General features: G+C 35.0%; 2 protein-coding genes and 2 long non-coding RNA genes across 8 annotated transcripts; 1 reads left to right on the top strand and 3 right to left on the bottom strand.

Moving 5' to 3' along the window:
- Nucleotides 1-1,632: 1,632 nt before the first annotated feature.
- On the bottom strand, nucleotides 1,633-3,043 carry LOC123923171 (inactive protein RESTRICTED TEV MOVEMENT 2-like). The gene is made up of 2 exons (XM_045975842.1): nucleotides 2,848-3,043; nucleotides 1,633-2,423 (listed from the first exon to the last, which is right to left on the bottom strand). Exons 1-2 carry the CDS (start codon nucleotides 2,957-2,959, stop codon nucleotides 1,762-1,764), a joined length of 774 nt encoding a protein of 257 aa, XP_045831798.1. The 5' UTR covers nucleotides 2,960-3,043; the 3' UTR covers nucleotides 1,633-1,761.
- Nucleotides 3,044-3,726: 683 nt separating this feature from the next.
- LOC123921909 lies at nucleotides 3,727-6,984 on the bottom strand. Of its 3 annotated transcripts, none has more exons than XM_045974630.1 (5): nucleotides 6,784-6,984; nucleotides 6,425-6,501; nucleotides 5,281-5,429; nucleotides 5,087-5,163; nucleotides 3,727-4,746 (listed from the first exon to the last, which is right to left on the bottom strand). In XM_045974630.1, the coding sequence occupies exons 3-5, from the start codon at nucleotides 5,364-5,366 to the stop codon at nucleotides 3,953-3,955; spliced, it is 957 nt and encodes a 318-aa protein (XP_045830586.1). In that variant the 5' UTR covers nucleotides 5,367-5,429; nucleotides 6,425-6,501; nucleotides 6,784-6,984; the 3' UTR covers nucleotides 3,727-3,952. The 3 variants fall into 3 exon arrangements, with proteins under 3 accessions (XP_045830586.1, XP_045830584.1, XP_045830583.1); XM_045974628.1 differs by having other exon boundaries at nucleotides 6,425-6,558; XM_045974627.1 differs by lacking the exon at nucleotides 6,425-6,501.
- Nucleotides 6,985-9,831: 2,847 nt separating this feature from the next.
- Nucleotides 9,832-21,580, top strand: LOC123882032. 2 transcript variants are annotated; one of them, XR_006799680.1, is made up of 4 exons: nucleotides 9,832-11,501; nucleotides 17,500-17,598; nucleotides 17,850-18,038; nucleotides 21,553-21,580. It is a non-coding gene; the product is annotated as an uncharacterized LOC123882032 (long non-coding RNA). The 2 variants fall into 2 exon arrangements; XR_006799681.1 differs by lacking the exon at nucleotides 21,553-21,580 and having other exon boundaries at nucleotides 17,850-18,096.
- LOC123882031 lies at nucleotides 19,044-20,923 on the bottom strand. 2 transcript variants are annotated; one of them, XR_006799679.1, is made up of 3 exons: nucleotides 20,663-20,923; nucleotides 19,591-19,675; nucleotides 19,044-19,113 (listed from the first exon to the last, which is right to left on the bottom strand). It is a non-coding gene; the product is annotated as an uncharacterized LOC123882031 (long non-coding RNA). The 2 variants fall into 2 exon arrangements; XR_006799678.1 differs by having other exon boundaries at nucleotides 19,055-19,434.
- Nucleotides 21,581-23,058: the final 1,478 nt, after the last annotated feature.

Consider the following 23,058-nt stretch of genomic DNA (forward strand, 5'->3'; position numbering starts at 1 on the left):
AGAAGAAACAATATTGTTATGCTCAAAGGATGAACATGGGAACTGGATTGAGGATAATGGGGAACTACAAGAGATGGTTAATAATTATTACAAAAAATTATTTACCATCAGTGATCAGAGAGCTAATGGGGAACTACAAGAGATGGTTTTTTCTGCTTTTTTTAGATTTTTTTTGGGACTAATTTTATATTTTTTTTAAAGAAAATTAAAGGTGAATATTGAAAAGGAAATTTATTTAATATATATTCTTCAATTGAAACAAATATAGTTTTATAAAGGCTTAAATATCACATTAGTCCCTGTGTGTTCCCGATTTTTTGGTTTTAGTTCCTGTATGTTTTTTTTTTTAAACAGTCCCTGCATGTTCAATTCCTTTTGGTTTTTGTCCCTCCCCTCTCAAAACTGCTGATGTGGCTAACAACATGACATGTGACATGAAAAATGAAGGACCAAAACAAAAAAAAATTTATTATTGAAGGACTAAAACCAAAAAATAAAGTTTAAAATCCCTAAAATTTAAAAAAATAGTTTTTATTTTAACGTTTTTTAATTTTAAAAATAAAAAAAAACATTTTTTTTATGTAAGACAAGTTATATTATTAACAACTTTTTAGTGCCTTAATGATCACTTGTTATTAGTTTGTGCAATATTAAGGCTCTGTTTGGATTAACTTATTTTTGAGCTTATTCAAACAATTTATACAATATAAATTAGGTTTTTATGTTATTTTATAAGTTAACACTAGTGAAAATTGTATTTTATAAGCTATTTTATCATAAACTACCTTGACAAACTTATAATACTCCACATTGTTGAATTAAAATAAATGTATAATAGAAAAATAAGGTGCAAAAATACACTTTCTTAATATTATTTTTTTTCTAAAATGTCAAGTAATTTGAAACGGAGGGAGTAATACATAAAAATTGCATAAGCTGTTTGCATAAATTCAAAAATAAGCTAATTCAAACGGGGCCTAAGTTGATGTGCAATTTTAAGCACACTCTGTCATTATAGCCAGATTTTTTAGCATGTCATAAACCAATTTTAGCACATTGTGAACAAGTTTTTACACTATAGGCTTATGGATTTTAAATTTTAGCACTTTTATATATATTTTAAATTTTGTTTTCTATTTGAAAAAAAAATTGGTTTTTTTAAAAGTAAAAAATGTTAAAAAATTGTTTTTTTTGGGTCTTCATTAATATTTTTTATTTTTGTTTTGGTCCTTTATTTGCCACGTCAGCATGCCATATGTCATGCCGTTAACCACATCAGCATTTTTGAGAGAGGATGGACGAAAACCAAAAGGAATTGGACATGCAGAGACTGTTTTAGAAAAAAAAAAACACAGGGACTAAAACAAAAAAAACGGTAACATACAGGGACCAATGTGATATTTAAGTCTTTTATAAATGAGCAAATAAAAAAAGTTAAAATAAAAACCGGATGAACAACAGAACAAAGCCACAATTCAATTTGTTAAATCCTCATTCAATCCAGTTTAACCAAACTACAACGTAATTATTCCGAATGAAACTTATAGATCAATTCGATCCAATTTTTAAAACATTAATCATCATGAATATAGAGGTGCATAATTAACTAATAACAGATAGTACTAATAGTTATAAACCTCAAACATTCTTTATTCTCTTGATGAATTTAAGCACTTATTACACATGCACATAATTGTACAATTCTTGTACCAATACCATACTTATTGACATAATAACACAATTAGTTTGTAATTAATCAAATTACAACTCTTGCCTTTCATGTCCACCTGAAAAAAATGACTTAATTACACTCTTAACATAGAGACCAAATAGCAAGACCAAAAACACAAGTAGCAACAAATTAACCAATTTCTTTTGCTTCTTAACTTCATCCACCAAACCAGATAATGCATTCATATATTCTTGTCTTTGTTTTGATACCATTTCCAAAGTCAAAGACCTTTTCTCAGCAACTTTAGATTCAACTTTCTTATTCACATCATCAATGTCATCTTTTATTTCCTCTACTTTACCCTTTCCTTTCTTTTGAGAATCTTCTTGAATATCTTTATTTGGTTCTTGTTGTACTACTTGTTTTTTCTGATCAGAAACTTGAGCATTGTTTGGTTTCTGAGGAATTGTTTGTTGTTGAGGCTTTTGAGGTTCTTGTGTTGTTGGTTTGATTGGTGCTGGTGTTGGTGTTGGTGTTGGAGCAATATTTTGTTGCTTGATGAGTTTTGGAAGCTTAATATATAAGATTCCAGCTTCAAATTTGGCACCAATGCTACTTGTATCTGAATGAGGTGGTATTGAGACTTCTTTGCGAAATCGACGCCATTTTTTCTCATTCGTTTGTCTTTCACCACTCACCCTTAGCACTCGGGTTGAGGTTACTTGAACCCTAAGTTGTTCCTTCTTAAATCCTGCATCAGATGTGTTATTTGAATATTAAATTTAAGACACTATACGGTAATACCGTATTTTACTATATATTTCTATCTCTATGTCTCATTTAAGTTTTATCGTATTACACGGATTTTAACATTAAAATGTAGTTCATAAGTTGTGACTTATAATTGTTGTCATTATATGTTCATAAATTATTTCTTGAATGAAAAAAATTGATAAAAGAAAAATAATTTGTTAATAATTCTTTCATTTGAAATAAATATTACATTCACTACATGTAGGTATTCTCTCTCAAATGTTTATAGTCATTTTTATATTTCTAAATTTTCATTATAGAGCTAAGTAATAAATTTTAGTCTAATTTATATTTATAAACTATATTATGTAAATTACTATTATATGAAGAAAAAAAAATGAGGAAGAAAGAAATGAATTAACCTGGAAGCATAAGAATTAGTGTGTCACTTGTATCCTCATGATCCCAATCACAAGGTGGTTCAAATTCATCATAGATACGATCTGCTTCACGTGTCTTTTGATCAAATGACATTTTCTCTTAATTTGTTTCTCTGTTTTCTAGCAAAAGTAGCTTAATATGTCTATGCTCTTATTGATGAATGAATGAATGAAATGAAACATGGGGTTATGTTACTTATATATACACATTATGGATTTGTATTTTCTTCCAATTCAATTCTTCTTTTTCTTGCAAAGATTGATTTATGTTAAGGACAATCTCAATCTAGGTTTTCCTATGCAACAAAATATCAATTTGTCTCTATGAAGAATACCTTACTTATTTTATAGGCATTGTTAAATCACGTTCTTTTCCCACATGCATGTAATATTGTGTAAAGATAAGGACTTAATTTCCAACTGTTCCTTGGTGAGGGTTTTGCATTATTCTTTTCAATATTATCTACTAATTAACAAGAATATATTCTACATGCTAACAAAGCTTGCAACTCAATCCTTTAAATATAATAAATAATGAAATTTCTATTTTTTCCCTCCTTGCAAAGAGCCCAGTGACAGACAAACAAACAATTCTACACCAGAGTATCAAGTTTTACTTCCCTTTCAGTCGAACATCACATTCTCAGACCTCCTTTCCCTTGAAACCATGTTTTACTTACCTTCTGGAAGGTCAAACATCACATTATCAGACATCCTTTCCCTGGAAACCACGTTTTACTTACCTTCCAGTCAAATATCACATTATCAGACATCCTTTCCCAAGAAACCAGAGGGTTAAGATAAAATATAAACTATATATAAAAAATAATCCGTTCTGAACCGTGAACCGTAAAAAAAAACTAAAAAGAAATAATTTGATCTGCATTTTAAAGGTAGGCATAAGTCCTGCCTCTAGTGTTTACTTTCAGAACTATTTGGCATAACATTTCAGGAGAAAATAACAAAAGAACCAAACAATTTCAATATATTACTCACATCTCATCCATTAACTTGAATAAACAGTACAAAGGCACAGTAACATTACAAGCTCAACTTCTCATTGCATTTTGAGACAAAAACTATAACTTTATCTCTTTCGAGCTTTCCTTCTTCTAGACTCTGTCTTTTGAAATTTCTTTCTAGAAACAAGTTTACTCTTAGGTTTCAATTTTAACTCAGGTGAGAATTTGTAATTTGGATCTCTCATTCTTGCTTGTATGTCCTTAAAAAACTGCATATTTAACTGTTTCGGTCCTCCTTGTCTAAGCTCTTCATATTCCGGTCCCGAAACAACGTTTTCAAATGCTCCAATTAGAATATCTAGATCACTCATAACTTCCCATGTATTGGTATACCTTCCATCTGGACCTTTCTTTAATTTCTTCAAAGCATTCTCAACCGCGATTTTCCTAGCCTGTTTTCCTGGTGACAACTCCTCGGGTTCTTGTTCGGATTTCAAAAGCTCGGAGATGGTTCTGTATTTTGGCATTTCATCGAACTCGAAAATCTTATCTATGTACTTATCACTTTTTTCATTCGGGTAAGCTTCTGTAGGAACATCATCATCACTGTCCATTTCGTCACCAGTCCAAAGTGTCTTTTCGTCGTCACTGCCAGACCAAACACTTCTTAACTCATCACTGTCATCAGCATCAATTAGGTCTGCATGCTCCTTAGCTTGCTGTCTTGCTTTTCTAATATCTTTATGAAGACGACTTTTTGGATTCTTGTCATCATCGCTTTCATCCTCACTTCCTGTCCAAAGAGTGTTATCTTCATCCATCTCCTTTGCCCAGGTTTTCTTGAAGTCTTCATCCCCTGGTCTTCTACTTCCAAAGAGATCATAGGGCTTCCGTGCACCACGAGCATACAATCTCGATGCTGCAAGTCAAATCCATTAGCTTTTAAAAACTTGAGCTAGATAACATATATCAATTGTATGTATGAAGATTAAAAAAGAAGTCTGTTGTCTTATGATTGGATTCTTGTTTTAATAAAATCACTTTCTGAGATCAAAGCGATAAAAAATTAGGATCTTGAACTGTGTCGGCAGTATCTCGCAATGAAAAATCAGTACATGATTCTATACAAAACCCCCACTAATAAAAATCATGTCAAATGATAAGGGAAATACATATTGCTAAATCCTCCCTAACCTAGAGAAAATATGTGGATGCATTTGAGTTGGTTCAAAAAATAAATATCATAACTAAAAGGTAACCTTGAAAATTCAGCAGAGGCGCACTATTACAACAATTTTGCAGCACAACAGAACCTGAATCATAAAGTACCTTTGACCTGAAAGTGCAAAAAAAATTAGGCATTTTACTGTCATGGAAAATGATATAAAATCAACATTTCAACAAGACAAAAATTTCCAAACAGGCATCCATGAGAATTGATAATAATCTAAACCTTTGTAAGAGTGGTAGCCATTGTGGTTTTGCAACCCTTATAAGAGACGAAAAAAGGCTATTGTAAGAGAATGATCTCCATCCCATTAGAAGAACTAGATGATCTGTCGCTAAGCGTTTTTTCTTAGCCCTCTCAATCTTTTGCTATTCCTGAAGAGAAGCCAATACATGCAAATTAAAAATAAATCCTAGGAAAGTCATGGTACAATGTTTCATTATCAAATTAAAATAGTTAATGCCATCTTTCAAGGTATGTTTTGATCAAAGGAAGAACATGAAATTTTCCATTTTAACATTTCATTCCTCGACTACTTTAATCCAATCACATTTTTGTTAACTTAGTATAGCTAACTTGCGTCTTGAATTATTTTGACATTTGTATATTTGTATATGGTGTTTCAACCTATTTATTTGCTATGTCACATGTTTTTAATTAAAAATGTCATAATTTTATTGATCATCTATCTTACATTCATAATAAGATAAGATTTGATTCACAAAAAGCTCTTCCAATTCACAATTTGATAACTATGTCAAATAAGAGTCTATCAAATCTATTGACGATCATGATAAGTTAAAATCTTAACTTCTTCTGTATGTTAGGATTATGATACTTTTGTATGTTAGGATTTAGGAATGATAATCTCTTCAACTTCTTAAGAGGTAAGTTTAGAGCATTATGATACTTTTGTATGTTAGGATTTAGGAACGATAATCTCTTCAACTTCTCAACTAATCATGAGAGACATACTCAAGATCGTTCCCCTAGACCAACTAGTGGTAAGGAAAAAAAAAAGTGGCTGGAAAGTTAGAATGCTAAGAGTTAAAAAAGGACTGATACAGGGTATTATAGGGAGAGTGTAATCATGCATTATACTACCGTCTGTTTGGTAAAATATAAAACCACTAGCTTATTAACCACTGTTCGGTAAAGGTACTTTTTAGAATTTGGATTAGGCTTAACTCAACCTTACAAAACCGTCTTGTAAGGTGAGGGGATTGCCCCCACTTATAAACATATCTCAAAGCAATCTTTCAGCCAATGTGGGACTCTTAACACAACCCCATGCCCGGTACCATTGGGACTGATGAGTGACCCGATAGCAGAAACCTAAAAATATGTTTATAAGTGGGAAAATTCTAACCTTATAAGCCGGTTGTGTAGAGTTGAGTTGAGTTGGTCCAATCCAAAATTCTAAGAGTACCGAGTCACTAGGTCGAACTGCATTATACCGGATGACTCCTCGATCATATCATTCATTCTCTATAAATAATTTGTCTTTGTATTGAAGTGAATTGAATTGGACGACTCAGTCAAAAATTTAACATCAATGAAGCTATGCTATAACATAATTCCACAAAGCTATGCTATTATGCTAACGCTAACAACTACACATTCAGAAAGCTATGCTATTATGGAATATGAAACTTTTCCAACAATGAAAAAGCTTGAAAAATCAAACTTTGGGAAAATTAGACAAAAAGAGAGTTGAACATAAATTACCTTGAATGATGAAAATGAATGCAATAATAGAGGAGATTAAATTGCGATGGAGGAGATGGTGGTGAGGCGGTGGCGAAAACACTAACCACGGCGAGGAGCTAGGATGAACGGCGGCGCGTGAGGAGGATTTGAGAAGGAGGATGAAGTGTAGCTAGCGGAGAGAACGCGAATGACTTTCATGATTTCTCAATTTTTCAGTTTTTGTTTTTCTTACTTTATTTTACAAAACTGCGTCGTTTTACAACAAAAAAATATTGTTACTCATTGAACCCGATTCACCGGTTTTGCTGGGTGCTCAAATCCAAACCAATCAAATTAAAAATCATAAATCGATAAAAAAAATAGAAAACTAACATTGTTGGATGTATTTGGATGTCCTTTTGTAAAAATTGTTGGATTGGATCAGATTTTAGATTGATTTCTCAAAACCGGTCCAAACCGAACAAAACCGCATATATATATTTTACAAGTTTTTCTATATGTGCAACTTTTTGCACGTATTAAGAAATTCAAAATAGTAAGTTTGTATTGTAACTTGTGAATTTTATATTAAATATATAACTTTTAATAGATAATTATTATTTTTTAATAAATACTTACTACTTTTGGTTACTTTAACATGTGCAATGCAATATTGCACATGATAGATAAACCCATATTTTAATACTTATTTTTCTTCTAATAAGTCTGATATACTATATTAACCTATTAGTATATGTTGGTTTTAAATTATTTTAGATGTCTTGTAGTTACTCCAAATCCATAGTCCCATGGTGTTCTGCTTTCTAATTTTTTTTTGGCTTAAATGCAGTTTTACCCCTCTGTTTTGAAAAATGCGGAATTTTACCCCTATTTTAAAATGCGGAATATTACCCCCCCTATTTTATAATTTGTTGGATTTTGCCCCCCACAAAAAATTTGCACAAAATCTGCTTCTGAGCCTCAACTTCAAAGCTTCGCACATAACTCAATTTAGATCAATAATTCACCAAACTGGTACCGAAACGACCGCAATTGAGTTAGTTTTCAACAGAATCAAACTCCACTAAATTTGGAGTTACATAGAGAGATTAATTACCGTTTTAGTGAAGGTATGTTCAAATTAGTTATCGTATGAAACTACTACTGGTATTTTCGTCATGCCTCTCACCCTGTAGCTCACTTTTGAATACTATTTACATGTATGGAAAGCTAACAAAATTACCCTTGTTGGAATTTCAATTTCGTCGAATTTGGAGTTACGATGTGTTCGGTAGACGATGTTGAATTTGAATGTCACAAGTAGATTTTTGCAGAATTACTAATTGGATAGACCTTCATTAAAACGGTAATTAATCTCTCTCTATAACTCCAAATTTAGTGGGGTTTGATTATGTGGAAAGCTAACTCGATTACGGTCGTTTCGGTATCGGTTTTGTGAATTATTGATCTAAATTGAGTTCTGTGAGAAGCTTTGAACTTGAGGCTCAGAAGCAGATTTTGTGCAGAATTTTGGTGGGGGGCAAAATCCAACAAATTATAAAATAGGGGGGGTAAAATTCCGCATTTTTCAAAACAGGGGGTAAAACTGCATTTAAACCTTTTTTTTTTTAATTTTTTTTTATTAATAACTAGATGGCATGAAATGCTGACGTTGTATGTGAGTAATGTCCACGTCAGCTTTCATTTGGTCATAATCGAGGTTTTGCAAAAGGTGCTAAAATTAGGGGGTTAGAAGTGCTATTGTAAAAATTATGAGGCTAAAATTGTAAGTTTGTGAAAGTTAGGAGGTAAAAAATGCAATTTAGATTTTACATTGCATAGATTTTGCATGTATATATAGTTAAACTTAAAGGACATGGATTTTACATGACAAATTTCTTTTGGCAGTGGACAATAAAAAATGTTGGAGCTACACATTATTTAAGTAAGGAGTTTTTCTTGATCTAGACGAGTTGGAACCAACTCAAAATATCAATTAGTATAAGTATAACCCACCTTCATTATTTTTTTGTAAAGAAGGAATAAATAATCTCACCTGATTCTAAACGTGTACTAAACATTTCTTCTATTATAATAATAATAATAATAATAATAATAATAATAATAATAATAATAATAATAATTATTATTATTATTATTATTATTATTATTATGTTTAAAATAAAAATAACTTTTTATTAAAATAGTATATGATTGAAAGCCTTAGCCAACTACTACTATAAGAGTTTGAAGTTGTATGTATGTATTTGTCTGAAACTGAAAATCAGTTAGTGAAGTATGGATGTGAAGAGTGAGAATCAAACAAGTTTGACTTTTTGTGTCAATGGTGACAAGTTTGAATTATCCAACGTTGACCCATCAACCACTTTACTTGAGTTCTTGCGTACTAAAACTAGATTCAAGAGTGTCAAACTTGGTTGTGGTGTATCTTATGAAATTTTCTGCCTGATTTGGATTTTGAATATTTTTTTATATTTTTATTTCAATAGCTTGATATTGAATCCATCATTGAATACATATATACAAATTTGTACTCGATCAGAGATATGATCAAGTACAAATTTGTACATCGAAATTTCCCGTGTAGATATTTGTGCAGATATTTTAAGAAATACAACATGATATCATTGTAAGATATTATTTGACATGTGTAAAAACTATTTTTTAGACCTTCAACTATCGGTTCATCGTTATTAAACTCGTATAATTCCTCGATTAATTTTTTCAACTTGGTATATCTTGCTTTGGCATGGTTGGTTGTAGGTGGTTGTGGTGCTTGTGTGGTTTTAATCTCCAAATATGATCCATTGAACGACAGAGTTGAGGATCTTACCGCGAGTTCTTGTCTCACGCTACTTTGTAGCATACATGGATGTTCAATAACAACTAGTGAAGGCATTGGAAATAGCAAACAAGGATTCCATCCAATTCATGAAAGATTTGCAGGATTCCATGCTTCTCAATGCGGTTTCTGTACTCCCGGAATGTGTGTTTCCCTCTTCGGCACTCTTGTCAATGCCGAAAAGAGCAGTTCTCCATAGCCACCACCTGGTTTCTCAAAAGTTTCTGTTTCGGGGGCTGAAAAGGCTATTGCAGGTAACCTTTGTCGATGCACAGGTTACCGACCGATTACTGATGCCTGCAAAAGTTTTGCAGCCGACGTTGATATGGAGGATCTCGTGTTGAACTCTTTCTGGAGAAAGGGAGAGAGCAAAGACGGAAAATTAGTAAGTTGCCTCGATATGATCACAATCACAAGAATATCGAATTTCCTATGTGTTTAGAGGAAATCAAACATGATTTGTTCATAGCTTCTGCGAAACATAGTTGACACAAACCTACTAGTTTAAAAGAGCTTCAAAGTTTATTGGAATTAAACCATGCCAATGAAATCAAGATCAAAGTTGTTGTCAATATCACTGGTATGGGATATCTCAAAGATAAAAAAGGATCAATGAGGGATTGAAATTGGAGCAGCAGTTACAATATCAAAAGCTATTGAAGTGCTAAAGCAACAAAATAAGAGTGATTTTAACTCGGATTTTGTTATGATTCTTGAAAAGATTGCCGACCATATGAACAAAGTTGCCTCGGGGTTTATTCGTAACACAGCCAGTGTAGGTGGCAATTTGGTGATGGCACAGAAGAGTATGTTTCCTTAGGATATCGCTACTATACTTCTAGCTGTGGATTCAATGGTTCACATAATGACTGGTTCAAAGTTTGAATGGCTTTTTTTGGAGGAATTTCTGAAGAGACCGCCATTAGGTTTGGAGAGTGTGGTTTTAAGCATTCAAATTCATAGTTTGGAAACTATTAAAATGGAATCTTCAGTGACAAAAAGTAGATTTTTCTTTGAAACTTACCGAGCTTCTCCTCGGCTGCTCAGAAATGCGCTTCCTCACTTAAATGCTGCTTTCCTTGTTCAGGTGTCTCCATGCAAGGATAGTGATGGAACCATTATAGATACTTGTAGGTTGACTTTTGGTGGTTTTGAGAATAAACATGCAATCAGAGCTAAAAATGTCGAAGAATTTTTAGCACGAAAGTTGTTAAGTGTTAGAAATCTGTATGGTGCCATCAACTTGCTTACGGATACTGCCACTGCAATTATACCTCGCGATGAAACCTCAAAAAATGCTTACCTTTCAAGTTTAGTAGTTGGTTTTCTTTTTCAGTTCTTTAACTCACTGATTGAAAGTCCTCCCATAATAAACAACGGTTATCCAAATGGACATACTAATTTGCCTTCGGCTGAGACGTCTCAGAATCAGGTTCAGCCTAACATATTTCCTACTTTATGGTCGTCGGGGAAGCAAATCCTTGAATCAGGCAGCGAGTATAGACCGATCGGCGAGCCAATCATGAAATCTGGCGCCGCGATGCATGCATCAGGTTTGTTTAGACTCAAGTTTTGAATTACATTCTGATGACAGTTTCCTTGACTATGCATTTTGATTGATATTTCACATATATGCGAGGCTGTATTTGTGGATGATATTCCATCACCAACAAATTGCCTACATGGAGCATATATTTATAGTGCAAAACCATTGGCAAGGATAAGATGTATAAAACTCAGGCAAGAGTTGGAACTTGACGGAGTGAGGGGCATCCTTTCAAGTAAAGACATTCCTAATGGCGGGGAGAATCTCGGAGCAAAGAGTATATTTGGTTCAGAACCTTTATTTGCCGAAGATATTGCTAGATGTGTTGGTGAACGTCTTGCGTTTGTGGTGAGTGCTTAAATCCCTTATTTTGATCCAAAATGTATGATCTTCTGTGAAGAAACTTTTTCCAGTATATTTCAAAGTTTCAATTCAAGTACAAGCACTAACTCGTATATACAGACTGTTCTAAACCTTACGAGCCTGATTAATCGACCGTATACAAATAATTACAAATATACGTTACTTACAACATTCTGTTTCATTTATTTAGAGATTTGATACAATGCTTTAACTTTTTCAGTGAATGGCTTCTTTAGGTTGCAGATACTCAGAAACTTGCAGATATGGCTGCAAATTCATCTGTTGTTGATTACAGTGTTGAAAATCTTGAACCACCTATCCTATGTGTTGAAGATGCTGTTGAAAGATCTAGTTTTTTTGAAGTTCCTCCATTTTTATGTACAAAAGATCAAATTGGTGATGTATCAAAAGGAATGGCTGCAGCACATCACAAGATTGTTTCTGCTGAGGTAAACACACAGAATAAATTTGTTTGTGGTTCTTTATATAATATAATGTTTAAATTAGCTTATGAATAATGAATGTTTCTGTTTACTCATCAAACATATTCACTGTCATCATCTATCGATGAAACTCAGATAAAACTTGGATCTCAATACTATTTTTACATGGAGATACCAAAAATGTAACACCTATGATCATTTTATCAAAGCATGCTCATTTTTCACAAAATTGTGGCGCCGATGACACAACTTACACGAAAAGATCAACCTTTTGCTTGGACGGACAAGTGTGAAGCTAGTTTTCAATTACTAAAGAAGCTTTTGACTACGTCACCGGTATTGGTTCTACCTCAATCCGACGAGCCGTATGAAGTTTATTGTGATGCGTCTTATCAAGGGCTTGGATTTGTGCTTATGCAACACAAGGAAGCGGTGGCTTATGCATCGCGGCAATTAAAGGTACATGAAAAGAATTATCCCACACATGATTTAGAGCTTGCGGCGGTAGATAGTGTGATACGTTGTGGTTTTTGGTTGGAAGCATTGCCGAGGTAAGGGCACCTTTCTATTTATGCCTTACTTCCGTCGATAACATGAGTGTATGTTTGTTGTTTGTGCACTAATTGGTGAGTGCTTGGTATGTTTTGTGTTATGTATTCTCGATATGAGATCGTGGTGAATACATGTTTGATTGTCTTACATATGTTTGGTGTAATATATGTGTTGACATGTTGTTGAGATTATTACATTTAATGAGAATATGTAAGTTGTTTGCATTAGTATATGTAGAGAAGGCGTATGCTCATGCACTCATTGTGGGTATTTGATCTGAGTGATTGTACCCGCCGTTAATGGAGCCGGTATTTGATCTGAGTGATTGTACTCGGGGTATTCCACCAATTGAGTCGGTGTTTGATCTGAGTGATTGCACCCGGTGTTATTCCACCGTTGAAATTTCCGGAAATCATGCATGTGACGATCCTGTGACGGGGTGTCACACTCATTCATTAGAGGTTTTGCATTAGGTTATGTGTGCACTTTATTCATTGTTCTTGGTGTTGAGAATTATGTTAAATGATTACTCGCTTTCCGTTTTGGTACTTGGTATTTGGTATGTATATTTGTTTCAGTTGGTGACCCTTGCTTTGTATGTGATAAATGAACGGGTTATCCCCCACCTTAGATGACGGAGAGCCTAGCGAGACTGTGGGTCGTGTGGATGGCGAGGACTTCGTGGACTATCCCGGAGTGTAGAGAGTAGCGCTTGTTAGGCTACATTTTTGGTTAGGCTTAGTGCCAAGTTTGTATTTTGGATGACTGTATGTCTTATACATTTATACTCAGACATGTTTAGTGCCTTTTGGCCTTGTGATATATTCGGTTCATAACTTGTATCTTTTGGTTGATGAACTTAATGTATCCGCCGTATGTAAATTATTCAGGTACACACTTTGCTTCGAGGAAGCCCTGTAATATAATGTGTTGATGTTATATTTATTTTCTATTGAATGACGAATTGCCGAGATAGCTGCGGGCGTTCACGCGCGCCATTTTATTTAAGCGTGTTGTTTTAAAAAAAATAAAATAATACCCCTTTTTATGCTTTGAAAAACGGGGTGTTACTTTTTGGTATCAGAGCTCGGCAGTAGATCTTCAAAGGGAAAGTGTGTACGTGAGTTAACAGTCTGAGTTCAGTCAGTTAAGATTAGAGTCGCGTCGGTTTAGCGAATCGTTAGTGGGTAGTAGTGAGTCTTGTTTGCTAGTTAGTAGTGTATTAACTCGTTTCGTTAATGTGTGTCTTCAACCAACCATACCGTAGCTACTTTAATCCTTATATGTTGGATGTGGAAAATTCTGTGGAATTGGAAAAGGATTTGATTAAAAGATTTGGTAGTTAATACAGCATGTTTACATTGTTTGGTAATGATTCAGAATAGAGATTTTCTGGTTAATTTGATATGTTTGCCCCTTATTAAGTCTCTCGAGATCATTCTCGGGATGGATTGGTTATCTTACCATTATGTTATTTTGGACTGTGCCCGTAAATTAGCCTTTTTCCCCGAACCGGGAGTTGCTAGATATCTGTCAGCTAATAGGCTTGTAGTAACTATGAGAAATGGGGAAACAGAGTTTATGTCACTTTTGAGTATAGAAGTCACCTCGGGCATTATTGTGGAAGATGTGCGAGTAGTTCAACAATTCCAAGACGTTTTTCCGTTGGAAATTCCAGGTTTTCCTCCGATCCGAGAAGTGGAATTTTTTATTGATTTGCATCCGGGAACGGGACCGATTTCGGAGTCTCCTTATCGAATGGCTCCAGCTGAGCTAATCGAGTTGAAAAGTCATATAGAAGACTTGTTGGGAAAGGGATTCATAAGGCCAAGTGTATCGCCGTGGGGAGCGCCAGTTTTGTTGGTGAAAAAGAAGGATGGAAAGTCACGGTTATGTGTAGATTACCGGAAGCTCAACAAGGTGACCATTAAGAATCGTTATCCTTTGCCACGAATTGACGATTTAATGGATCAACTGAAGGACGCGTCGGTATTTTCTAAAATTGATTTGAAGTCGGGTTACCACCAGATAAGGGTGAGGGATGAAGATGTGCAAAAAACGGCATTTCGTACGCGTTACGGACATTATGAGTATTTGGTGATGCCATTTGGAGTGACAAATGCACCCGCTATTTTTATGGACTACATGAATAGAGTATTTCATCCGTTCTTGGACAAGTTCGTCGTGGTGTTTATTGATGATATACTTGTATATTCGAAGAGTGAAGAAGAGCACGAAGAGCATCTTCGCCTAGTTTTGCAAGTTTTGCGCGACAACAAGCTTTATGCCAACCCGTCGAAGTGTGTGTTTTGGATGGAAAAAGTGAATTTTCTCGGCCATGTTATATCAAAAGAGGGAATAGCTGTGGATCCAACTAAGATTGACACTGTACTTTCATGGAAGCAACCACAAACTGTCACCGATATACGAAGTTTTGTGGGTTTAGCAGGTTATTATCGGAGGTTCATTGAAGGTTTTGCTAAAATTGTGGCGCCGATGACACAACTTACACGAAAAGATCAACCTTTTGCTTGGACGGACAAGTGTGAAGCTAGTTTTCAATTACTAAAGAAGCTTTTGACTACGTCACCGGTATTGGTTCTACCTCAATCCGACGAGCCGTATGAAGTTTATTGTGATGCGTCTTATCAAGGGCTTGGATGTGTGCTTATGCAACACAAGGAAGCGGTGGCTTATGCATCGCGGCAATTAAAGGTACATGAAAAGAATTATCCCACACATGATTTAGAGCTTGCGGCGGTAGATAGTGTGATACGTTGTGGTTTTTGGTTGGAAGCATTGCCGAGGTAAGGGCACCTTTCTATTTATGCCTTACTTCCGTCGATAACATGAGTGTATGTTTGTTGTTTGTGCACTAATTGGTGAGTGCTTGGTATGTTTTGTGTTATGTATTCTCGATATGAGATCGTGGTGAATACATGTTTGATTGTCTTACATATGTTTGGTGTAATATATGTGTTGACATGTTGTTGAGATTATTACATTTAATGAGAATATGTAAGTTGTTTGCATTAGTATATGTAGAGAAGGCGTATGCTCATGCACTCATTGTGGGTATTTGATCTGAGTGATTGTACCTGGTGATACTCCAGCCTTTAAGTGAGCCGGTATTTGATCTGAGTGATTGTACCCACCGTTAATGGAGCCGGTATTTGATCTGAGTGATTGTACTCGGGGTATTCCACCAATTGAGTCGGTGTTTGATCTGAGTGATTGCACCCGGTGTTATTCCACCGTTGAAATTTCCGGAAATCATGCATGTGACGATCCTGTGACGGGGTGTCACACTCATTCATTAGAGGTTTTGCATTAGGTTATGTGTGCACTTTATTCATTGTTCTTGGTGTTGAGAATTATGTTAAATGATTACTCGCTTTCCGTTTTGGTACTTGGTATTTGGTATGTATATTTGTTTCAGTTGGTGACCCTTGCTTTGTATGTGATAAATGAACGGGTTATCCCCCACCTTAGATGACGGAGAGCCTAGCGAGACTGTGGGTCGTGTGGATGGCGAGGACTTCGTGGACTATCCCGGAGTGTAGAGAGTAGCGCTTGTTAGGCTACATTTTTGGTTAGGCTTAGTGCCTAGTTTGTATTTTGGATGACTGTATGTCTTATACATTTATACTCAGACATGTTTAGTGCCTTTTGGCCTTGTGATATATTCGGTTTATAACTTGTATCTTTTGGTTGATGAACTTAATGTATCCGCCGTATGTAAATTATTCAGGTACACACTTTGCTTCGAGGAAGCCCTGTAATATAATGTGTTGATGTTATATTTATTTTCTATTGAATGACGAATTGTCGAGATAGCTGCGGGCGTTCACGCGCGCCATTTTATTTAAGCGTGTTGTTTTAAAAAAAAAATAATAATACCCCTTTTTATGCTTTGAAAAACGGGGTGTTACAGAGACACAAACCGCGCTCGCTGTACCAGATGAAGACAATTGCATTACTGTTTACTGTTCAAGTCAATGCCCTCAGTCGGTACATTCTACAATAGCAAAATGCCTTGGTATTCCTGAAAATAATGTTAGAGTCATTACAAGAAGGGTTGGGGGAGGTTTTGGAGGAAAAGGTGCACGATCTAGCGGTAATCTTTTAGTTGTTTTTAATTTCTCTTCTTACAATTTTTCTTTATTATAAAACTTCAATCACTTTCATAGTATGACTATGTGTGTGTGTTTGGTCTGCGGTAACAAAGATTTATTTTTGAAAGAATTTTACGAAGTTTTTTCTGTCAAAAAAACTTTGTAAAATTGACACTGACTGACTAAAAGTGAGTTGAAGTTGAGTCAAAAAAAAAAAGTGAGTTGAAGGCAAGGTGATTTATGTTTGGATACATTCATGCATACTTGATTTTTTTATGTAATGCTATTTGCAGACTGCTACATCTTGTGCACTAGCAGCGCACAAATTACAGCAACCGGTGAGGATGTATCTAAATCATCCAAGTAGATCTGCAATGAGGGGCCCAGGGGACTTGCAAGGATCATTCATCGCCAAAGGTATTATAGAAAATGTTGCAGCTACGCTTTCGATGGATGTAGATTCTGTTAGAAGCATTAATCTTCACACCTATACAAGTCTTAAGGAATTCTACGATGATTCTTGTGGTGAGCCTCTTGAATATACCATGCCTTTAATATGGAATAAGTTAGCTGTTTCTACAAACTATGAACTGAGAGTAAACAAAGTGAAAGAGTTTAACACTGAGAGTAAACATTTGGAAGAAAAGGGGAATATCTCGAGTACCAGTGTTGTATGAGCTGAACCTAAGACCAACTCCAGGAAAAGTTAGTATTTTATCAGATGGTTCTGTTGTTGTTGAAGTTGGAGGAATTGAGTTTGTTTCATATACATAACATATCGAATGTTACTTCTGTGAAATTGTCATGCTAGACATATTACCGATGTAAATGAATAAAATTATCATATGCTAAATGATGGAAATTGATTCTCAGGTGGAAATAGATCTTCTGACAGGAGAAACCAGATTTTTGCAAACATATATTATTTATGACTGTGGACAAAGTCTCAACCCAGCTGTGGATTTAGGACAGGTAATACAAACACATTCATTTTCTTAAATTATTACCGATGTCTATGTGTCACCGTCGTATCCGGTAGGACCAAGTTCACTATTGAATGATTATTTACATTCTCTTATATAGTTGCAACAATTGATTTTATAAATAAAAAAAATTAAAAATTTGAAATGCAGAAGGAATGGTTTGGTTTGTTTTTGTGAATGAGCTTATTATGTTGCCAAATGAAAATACTCTGTCGATAATCATACAATTGCATCTTGCAGATTGAAGGATCTTTCATACAAGGGTTAGGATTTTTCATGCTTGAAGAATATAAAACAAACCTTGATGGTTTGGTGTGCAAGATGGCACATGGAACTACAAAATCCCAACAATGGACACTATTCCTCAACAGTTTAATGTTGAAATCCTTAACAGTGAGCATCATCAACATAGAATTCTCTCTTCAAAGGGTATGTGACCTAGGACTTTTCCAATATTTAAGTATTAAACTTTTGTATGCACATATGTTTTTCCCCTCATAATGTATATAACTTATGCTAGAAATCAAACTAACTGTTATCAGAATAAACTTACCTGAAAGCATTCTAACTGTTCCAATTCCAAAAACTAGAGATCATTGACTTCATAAATAACAGTAATTTAAAAAAAAAAAAAAAAAACTGTTCGGTATCAAGCCTCAAGATATAATTATATGCATTTGGAACAAGTAAAAATCATTTCAACTAATTTGAATAACATACACTACAAGAAAATCAGTCTATACCCACGGCCATTTTTGCCATTACCCACGGCTTCACCATGAGTACATGAGATTTACCCACGGATTACCCACGGCATTGGTCCGTGGCATATTGCTTCGTAGGTAACTAATTACCCAAGAAAATGCCGTGGGTAAGGTTACCCACGGCTTTTCCCACATTATTATCCAAAACTTTGCTGTGGATAGTTACCCATGGCAATACCATGAGTAGAGCATACCCACGGCTTTGCCATGGAAAACATTTCTAAATACTCTAAATACTCACCCACAGCTTTGCCATAGGAAAGCATTACCTACTGTATTACCGTGGGTAAGGTCACTTTTTTTTTTTCTTCATAAACAGCTGGTAGCAATTGTATACTACTATCACATAACTTCATCCATTTTCATCCAAGAAGATAACCAATACCAAACAAACAATAACTAAATTTAAAACTAAGCAAATTGAGTCATATCATTAAAAGATCACTTACTTAAACTAAAGTGTAGCATTAACAAAAATTGACACTATTACAAGTGTCAAAATAAACAAATAAGACACTAACAATTTAGACAAAATATGTAGTCATAACAGTTTTTCCCTAGATGATTGGGCACATAGCTTTAAATGAGTCGCAGGGTCGATCGTGTTGATCGTTTTGGAGCCCTTACCATCTGCACCTTCTGACGCCTGGTGCAACTTATATCTTGTTCAAGTCATATGCACTGGTTTGAGTTCTTACAAAGACCTCGTCCACTGTGGGTACTCTACCCAACTCTGCAGCCTTTCATAAACATAAAACAAGACAAACTTTAGTTTTGTGCCAAACATTTCTTACATAGGAAGAAAACTTGCTTTATGCTATTAACCATTATTTTATTAAGAAGTAAGAACAGGCAGATCCAAAGGAAGAATTGAGAAAGGCAGTAAGATACATTGCATACATACAAACAAACTCAAAAGCACCTAAGTCTTGTATGCTATACCTTCATTTCATAAAATACTCAAGATTGAGTGGTAATGATTATACTCACTGTTCTGGGGGGGGGGGGACGAACAGATGCAAAGGGAAACAAATCATACCCTCCAAAAAGATACTTATTGCCTGACCAAAATAATAATTCTGTTAATCTAAGCTCGGTTGGGGTGACTGTAAAACAGATGCAAAGGAAAACAAATTATACCATCCAAAAAAATTATAGTAAGACAATATATAAACATGAACAAACCATAACATGGATGAGATTGTAAATATCATCACCTCACAATGCTTACGAGAAACCTGGTGTGCATCCCATAGGGACTTCGACTTCAGAACTTCACAAACCTCGCGTTCAGTAGAGTCTCTGAAATTTGTCATAAAAACAAATTAGAAAATCACTATGTATATGCTTAGACAATTTTTTAAAATTCCTGCATTAATCATACCAACTTGCCAACTATGTATATACTTAAAACAATACAGTAATTAAAAATAAATAGAAAGAGATAATAGTAATTTCTATTTGTGTCGCGTGACTGTGCAAAAACTTTTTAACGTGCGTGTATCTAATTAAGTCACACTATAATGTCACTTTATTATGTTATGTTAATGTCACAATTATTTGGACTACTCATGAAAACAAACTAACAGTACACTAGTAAGAAACAAGCAAAGCCTTGGGTTTCCTAATGCTAGTTTCCTATGAATGAATGAACTCACTTAAGGCTTCTCCAAATGATACAACAACTATTACTCCACCTTATCCTGCTACAAACTACCCAAGTCAAGGAAAAACAGAAAATTATCCATCTCAGACAGAATATTAATGGCACTAAAAAACATAACTCCCAATAAGAACACCCCCTTCCAAGCTAACACTAGCTGCTGAAATACTACTTCCTGCATAAACTGTAACAAATAAAATTCAAAATTGTGCAAGTAACAATCTAATAAACTATTCTACTTAACTAATTTACCAATTTGGGTGCAACATAATGCGCGTAAACCCATTCACTCCATATCAAGTGCTAAGCAGAATCTACTATTCCATAGTTTATTCAATCAGAATGATATATTCATGACAAGAAAAATAAATCAATGCATGAGGAGCCAGCTGAATGATGATGAGAATTTAGAATGTTGAAAGCATATATCCCCTAAACATTCAGATTTCCCACGTTTGTTCTACACAACCCATGTAAACAGGAAAAACAAACAATGATTAACCATTACCACACAACACAAACATGAATCAATCAAAACTCTGAAATTGGGGGTAAAATTGAGGATTAGGGTTTTAAAACTTATGGGTCATTTCACATTTAGAAACAATTATAGGTTAAGCACTCACCAGAAATTCACTTCCTCACTACGGTTAGGCGAGGTAAAGCGTGAATCTGAACAATCTCGGACAAGAGGAGAACAACGGCCAAATTGTGTGGTGGTGAAGCTGCGAACGCCAGAAGATGCGCTAACGATGATGTTGTTACGTTTCTGCGACCAAATGCGCGAATGGATAAATTGTGCGGTGGTGAGTAGAGAGTGAGATGGTCGGAGATGAGTGCGGCGAGGAAAGTGTCTGAGAGTGAGATGAGAAACAAATGAGAAAAGTGCAAAGGGAATGGGAAACGTAAAGTTAAACGTATATTAGATAAAAAATAAAAAATAATTATAATTACACTATAGACAGAAATGCGGTGGATAGAGAAAATTACTTTTTACCCTTATATGCGGCAATGCCGTGGGAACCGTTACTTATGGATATGCCGTGGGTACTAAAAGTTATATTTTTTTCTTACACACGGATATGCCGTGGAAACTGCGTTTTCGTGAAAAAAAGTTGGTTGGAAATGAATAGTTTCCTTATTTTTACGTTACCCGGAGATAAGCCATGGGTAATACCCACGGAAAAGAGCCCTGGGTAAAAAAGCCGTGGGTATGTACAACTTTTCTTGTAGTGATATATGAGAACAAGTTGTCAATTGCCGATAGTTTGGTCAAATTATGATACACAATATTACTATAATGCCACTATTTGACAACACTTTGTACTAAATAACATATTGCAGAACAATAGCGATTTGTTCAAATTCCACTATGCTATAACACTGATATAGCCGCTATTTAAAAACATTGTTGCAGCATGTATATTACTTTAGACTGTTAATAATATAGAGAAAGCTCAACTTACTTTGGTAGTAATTAATATTTGTGGTGGCGAGCCTCCCTTGCTTCTAGCAGCTTCAATTCACTGTGCCACAAGATCAGCTGTCAAAGAAGCCAGAAAACAGCTCTTATCATGGAGCAACCTAGATGATGGGTCAGATTCAACATTTCAGTTAGGGGTCCCTGCAACCATGCCTGTAGTAAAGGAACTCGGTGGATTAGACATTGTACAAAGATACTTGAAATGGAAAATGGACAACAAGTAAAAAATACCTCAATCACACGCATCATTATTCTGTAAATGAAAGCTAGCCTTGCCCATGCATTATTTGTAGCAATAATCAAGTTATAATTCGATGAATTTCATTTGAATCGTGTTAGAAAAGACCGTAAGTACTATGTAGAGACAAGTAAAGTCCGACAAAAAAGTGTTCTCAGTCTGACAAAAAATTGTTCTCACTGGGAATTGAACTCGAGTTCTCCCGAACAATTCGTCCTAGGGGACCTCGATAACCACACTTGAGCCCAATTCTTGGTTAATAAACATTATTTATGGAGTGACGCTTGCTTGAACTCTATCTCAGATTTTCCTCAAACCCGCACACAACCTTTTCCTAAGGTGTTTTCTAAAGCCCGTGCTTTAATGGCCCTGCACGACTATCCCGGTTTCATGAACGATCTAGAAGTTTGCCCAAAAACTCCATAGGAACCGACCTCAGTTCCACATTCATATAGGTAAGTCTATCTCAAGTACCCCTGAAGCTAGGTACTCCTCTGATAGAGAGTATAGATCTCATTAAGAGTTTCTATTAACTCATCCTTTTCGCTTCAGGATACATGTCTCTTGCATGTTCTTTCCCTATTACTCACGACTTGTTGTTTACCCATTGAAACCTAATTCTTGGGATCTTCAGTCTTTTAGGTTGGGTTACCATCATAAGTAATTCACAGTAGGCATTAGTCCCATCTCAACAGATGTATTGTAGACTTTCTCTCTAGCTAGTCATTTCGTCAAAGGATCGGCTAAGTTATCATCAATGCGTACTTGATCCACTCTAACAGCACCTTTAGTGAGCAAATCTCTCACAGTATTGTGCTTTCTTCTTATTTAAAGTTTTTTACCGTTGTAATAACGGTTCTCAATATACTACAAACCCTTCGGGTTGTTCCATATAGATTTCTTCTTCTAAATCACCATTTAAAAAAGTGGTTTTAACATCCATTTGCTGTACTACTAAGTTACGAATAGTAGTAATTGAAATAAGTACTCGAATGGATGTAATTCTCGTGACCGGAGAAAAAGTGTCGTAGAAATCTATATTTTCTCTTTGCCTAAAACCTTTGGCTACAAGGCGAGCCTTGTATTTATCAACAATACCGATGGTATTTAGTTTCTTTTTCAAAATTCATTTACAACCAATTGGTTTGCAGCTAGGTGGCAAGTCTACTAAGTGCCATTGATTGACTCTTTGCAAGTGTACAAATCCGTCAATTGAGTAATAAAAAGTTATCGATCCTCAGGGATTGCGCGATTGTAACAAAGAAATCGTGTCTATAAACATACTAAAAATAACACACATT

This window comes from Trifolium pratense, linkage group LG4, assembly GCF_020283565.1.
Source record: "Trifolium pratense cultivar HEN17-A07 linkage group LG4, ARS_RC_1.1, whole genome shotgun sequence".
In the NCBI taxonomy this organism is placed as follows: domain Eukaryota; kingdom Viridiplantae; phylum Streptophyta; class Magnoliopsida; order Fabales; family Fabaceae; genus Trifolium; species Trifolium pratense.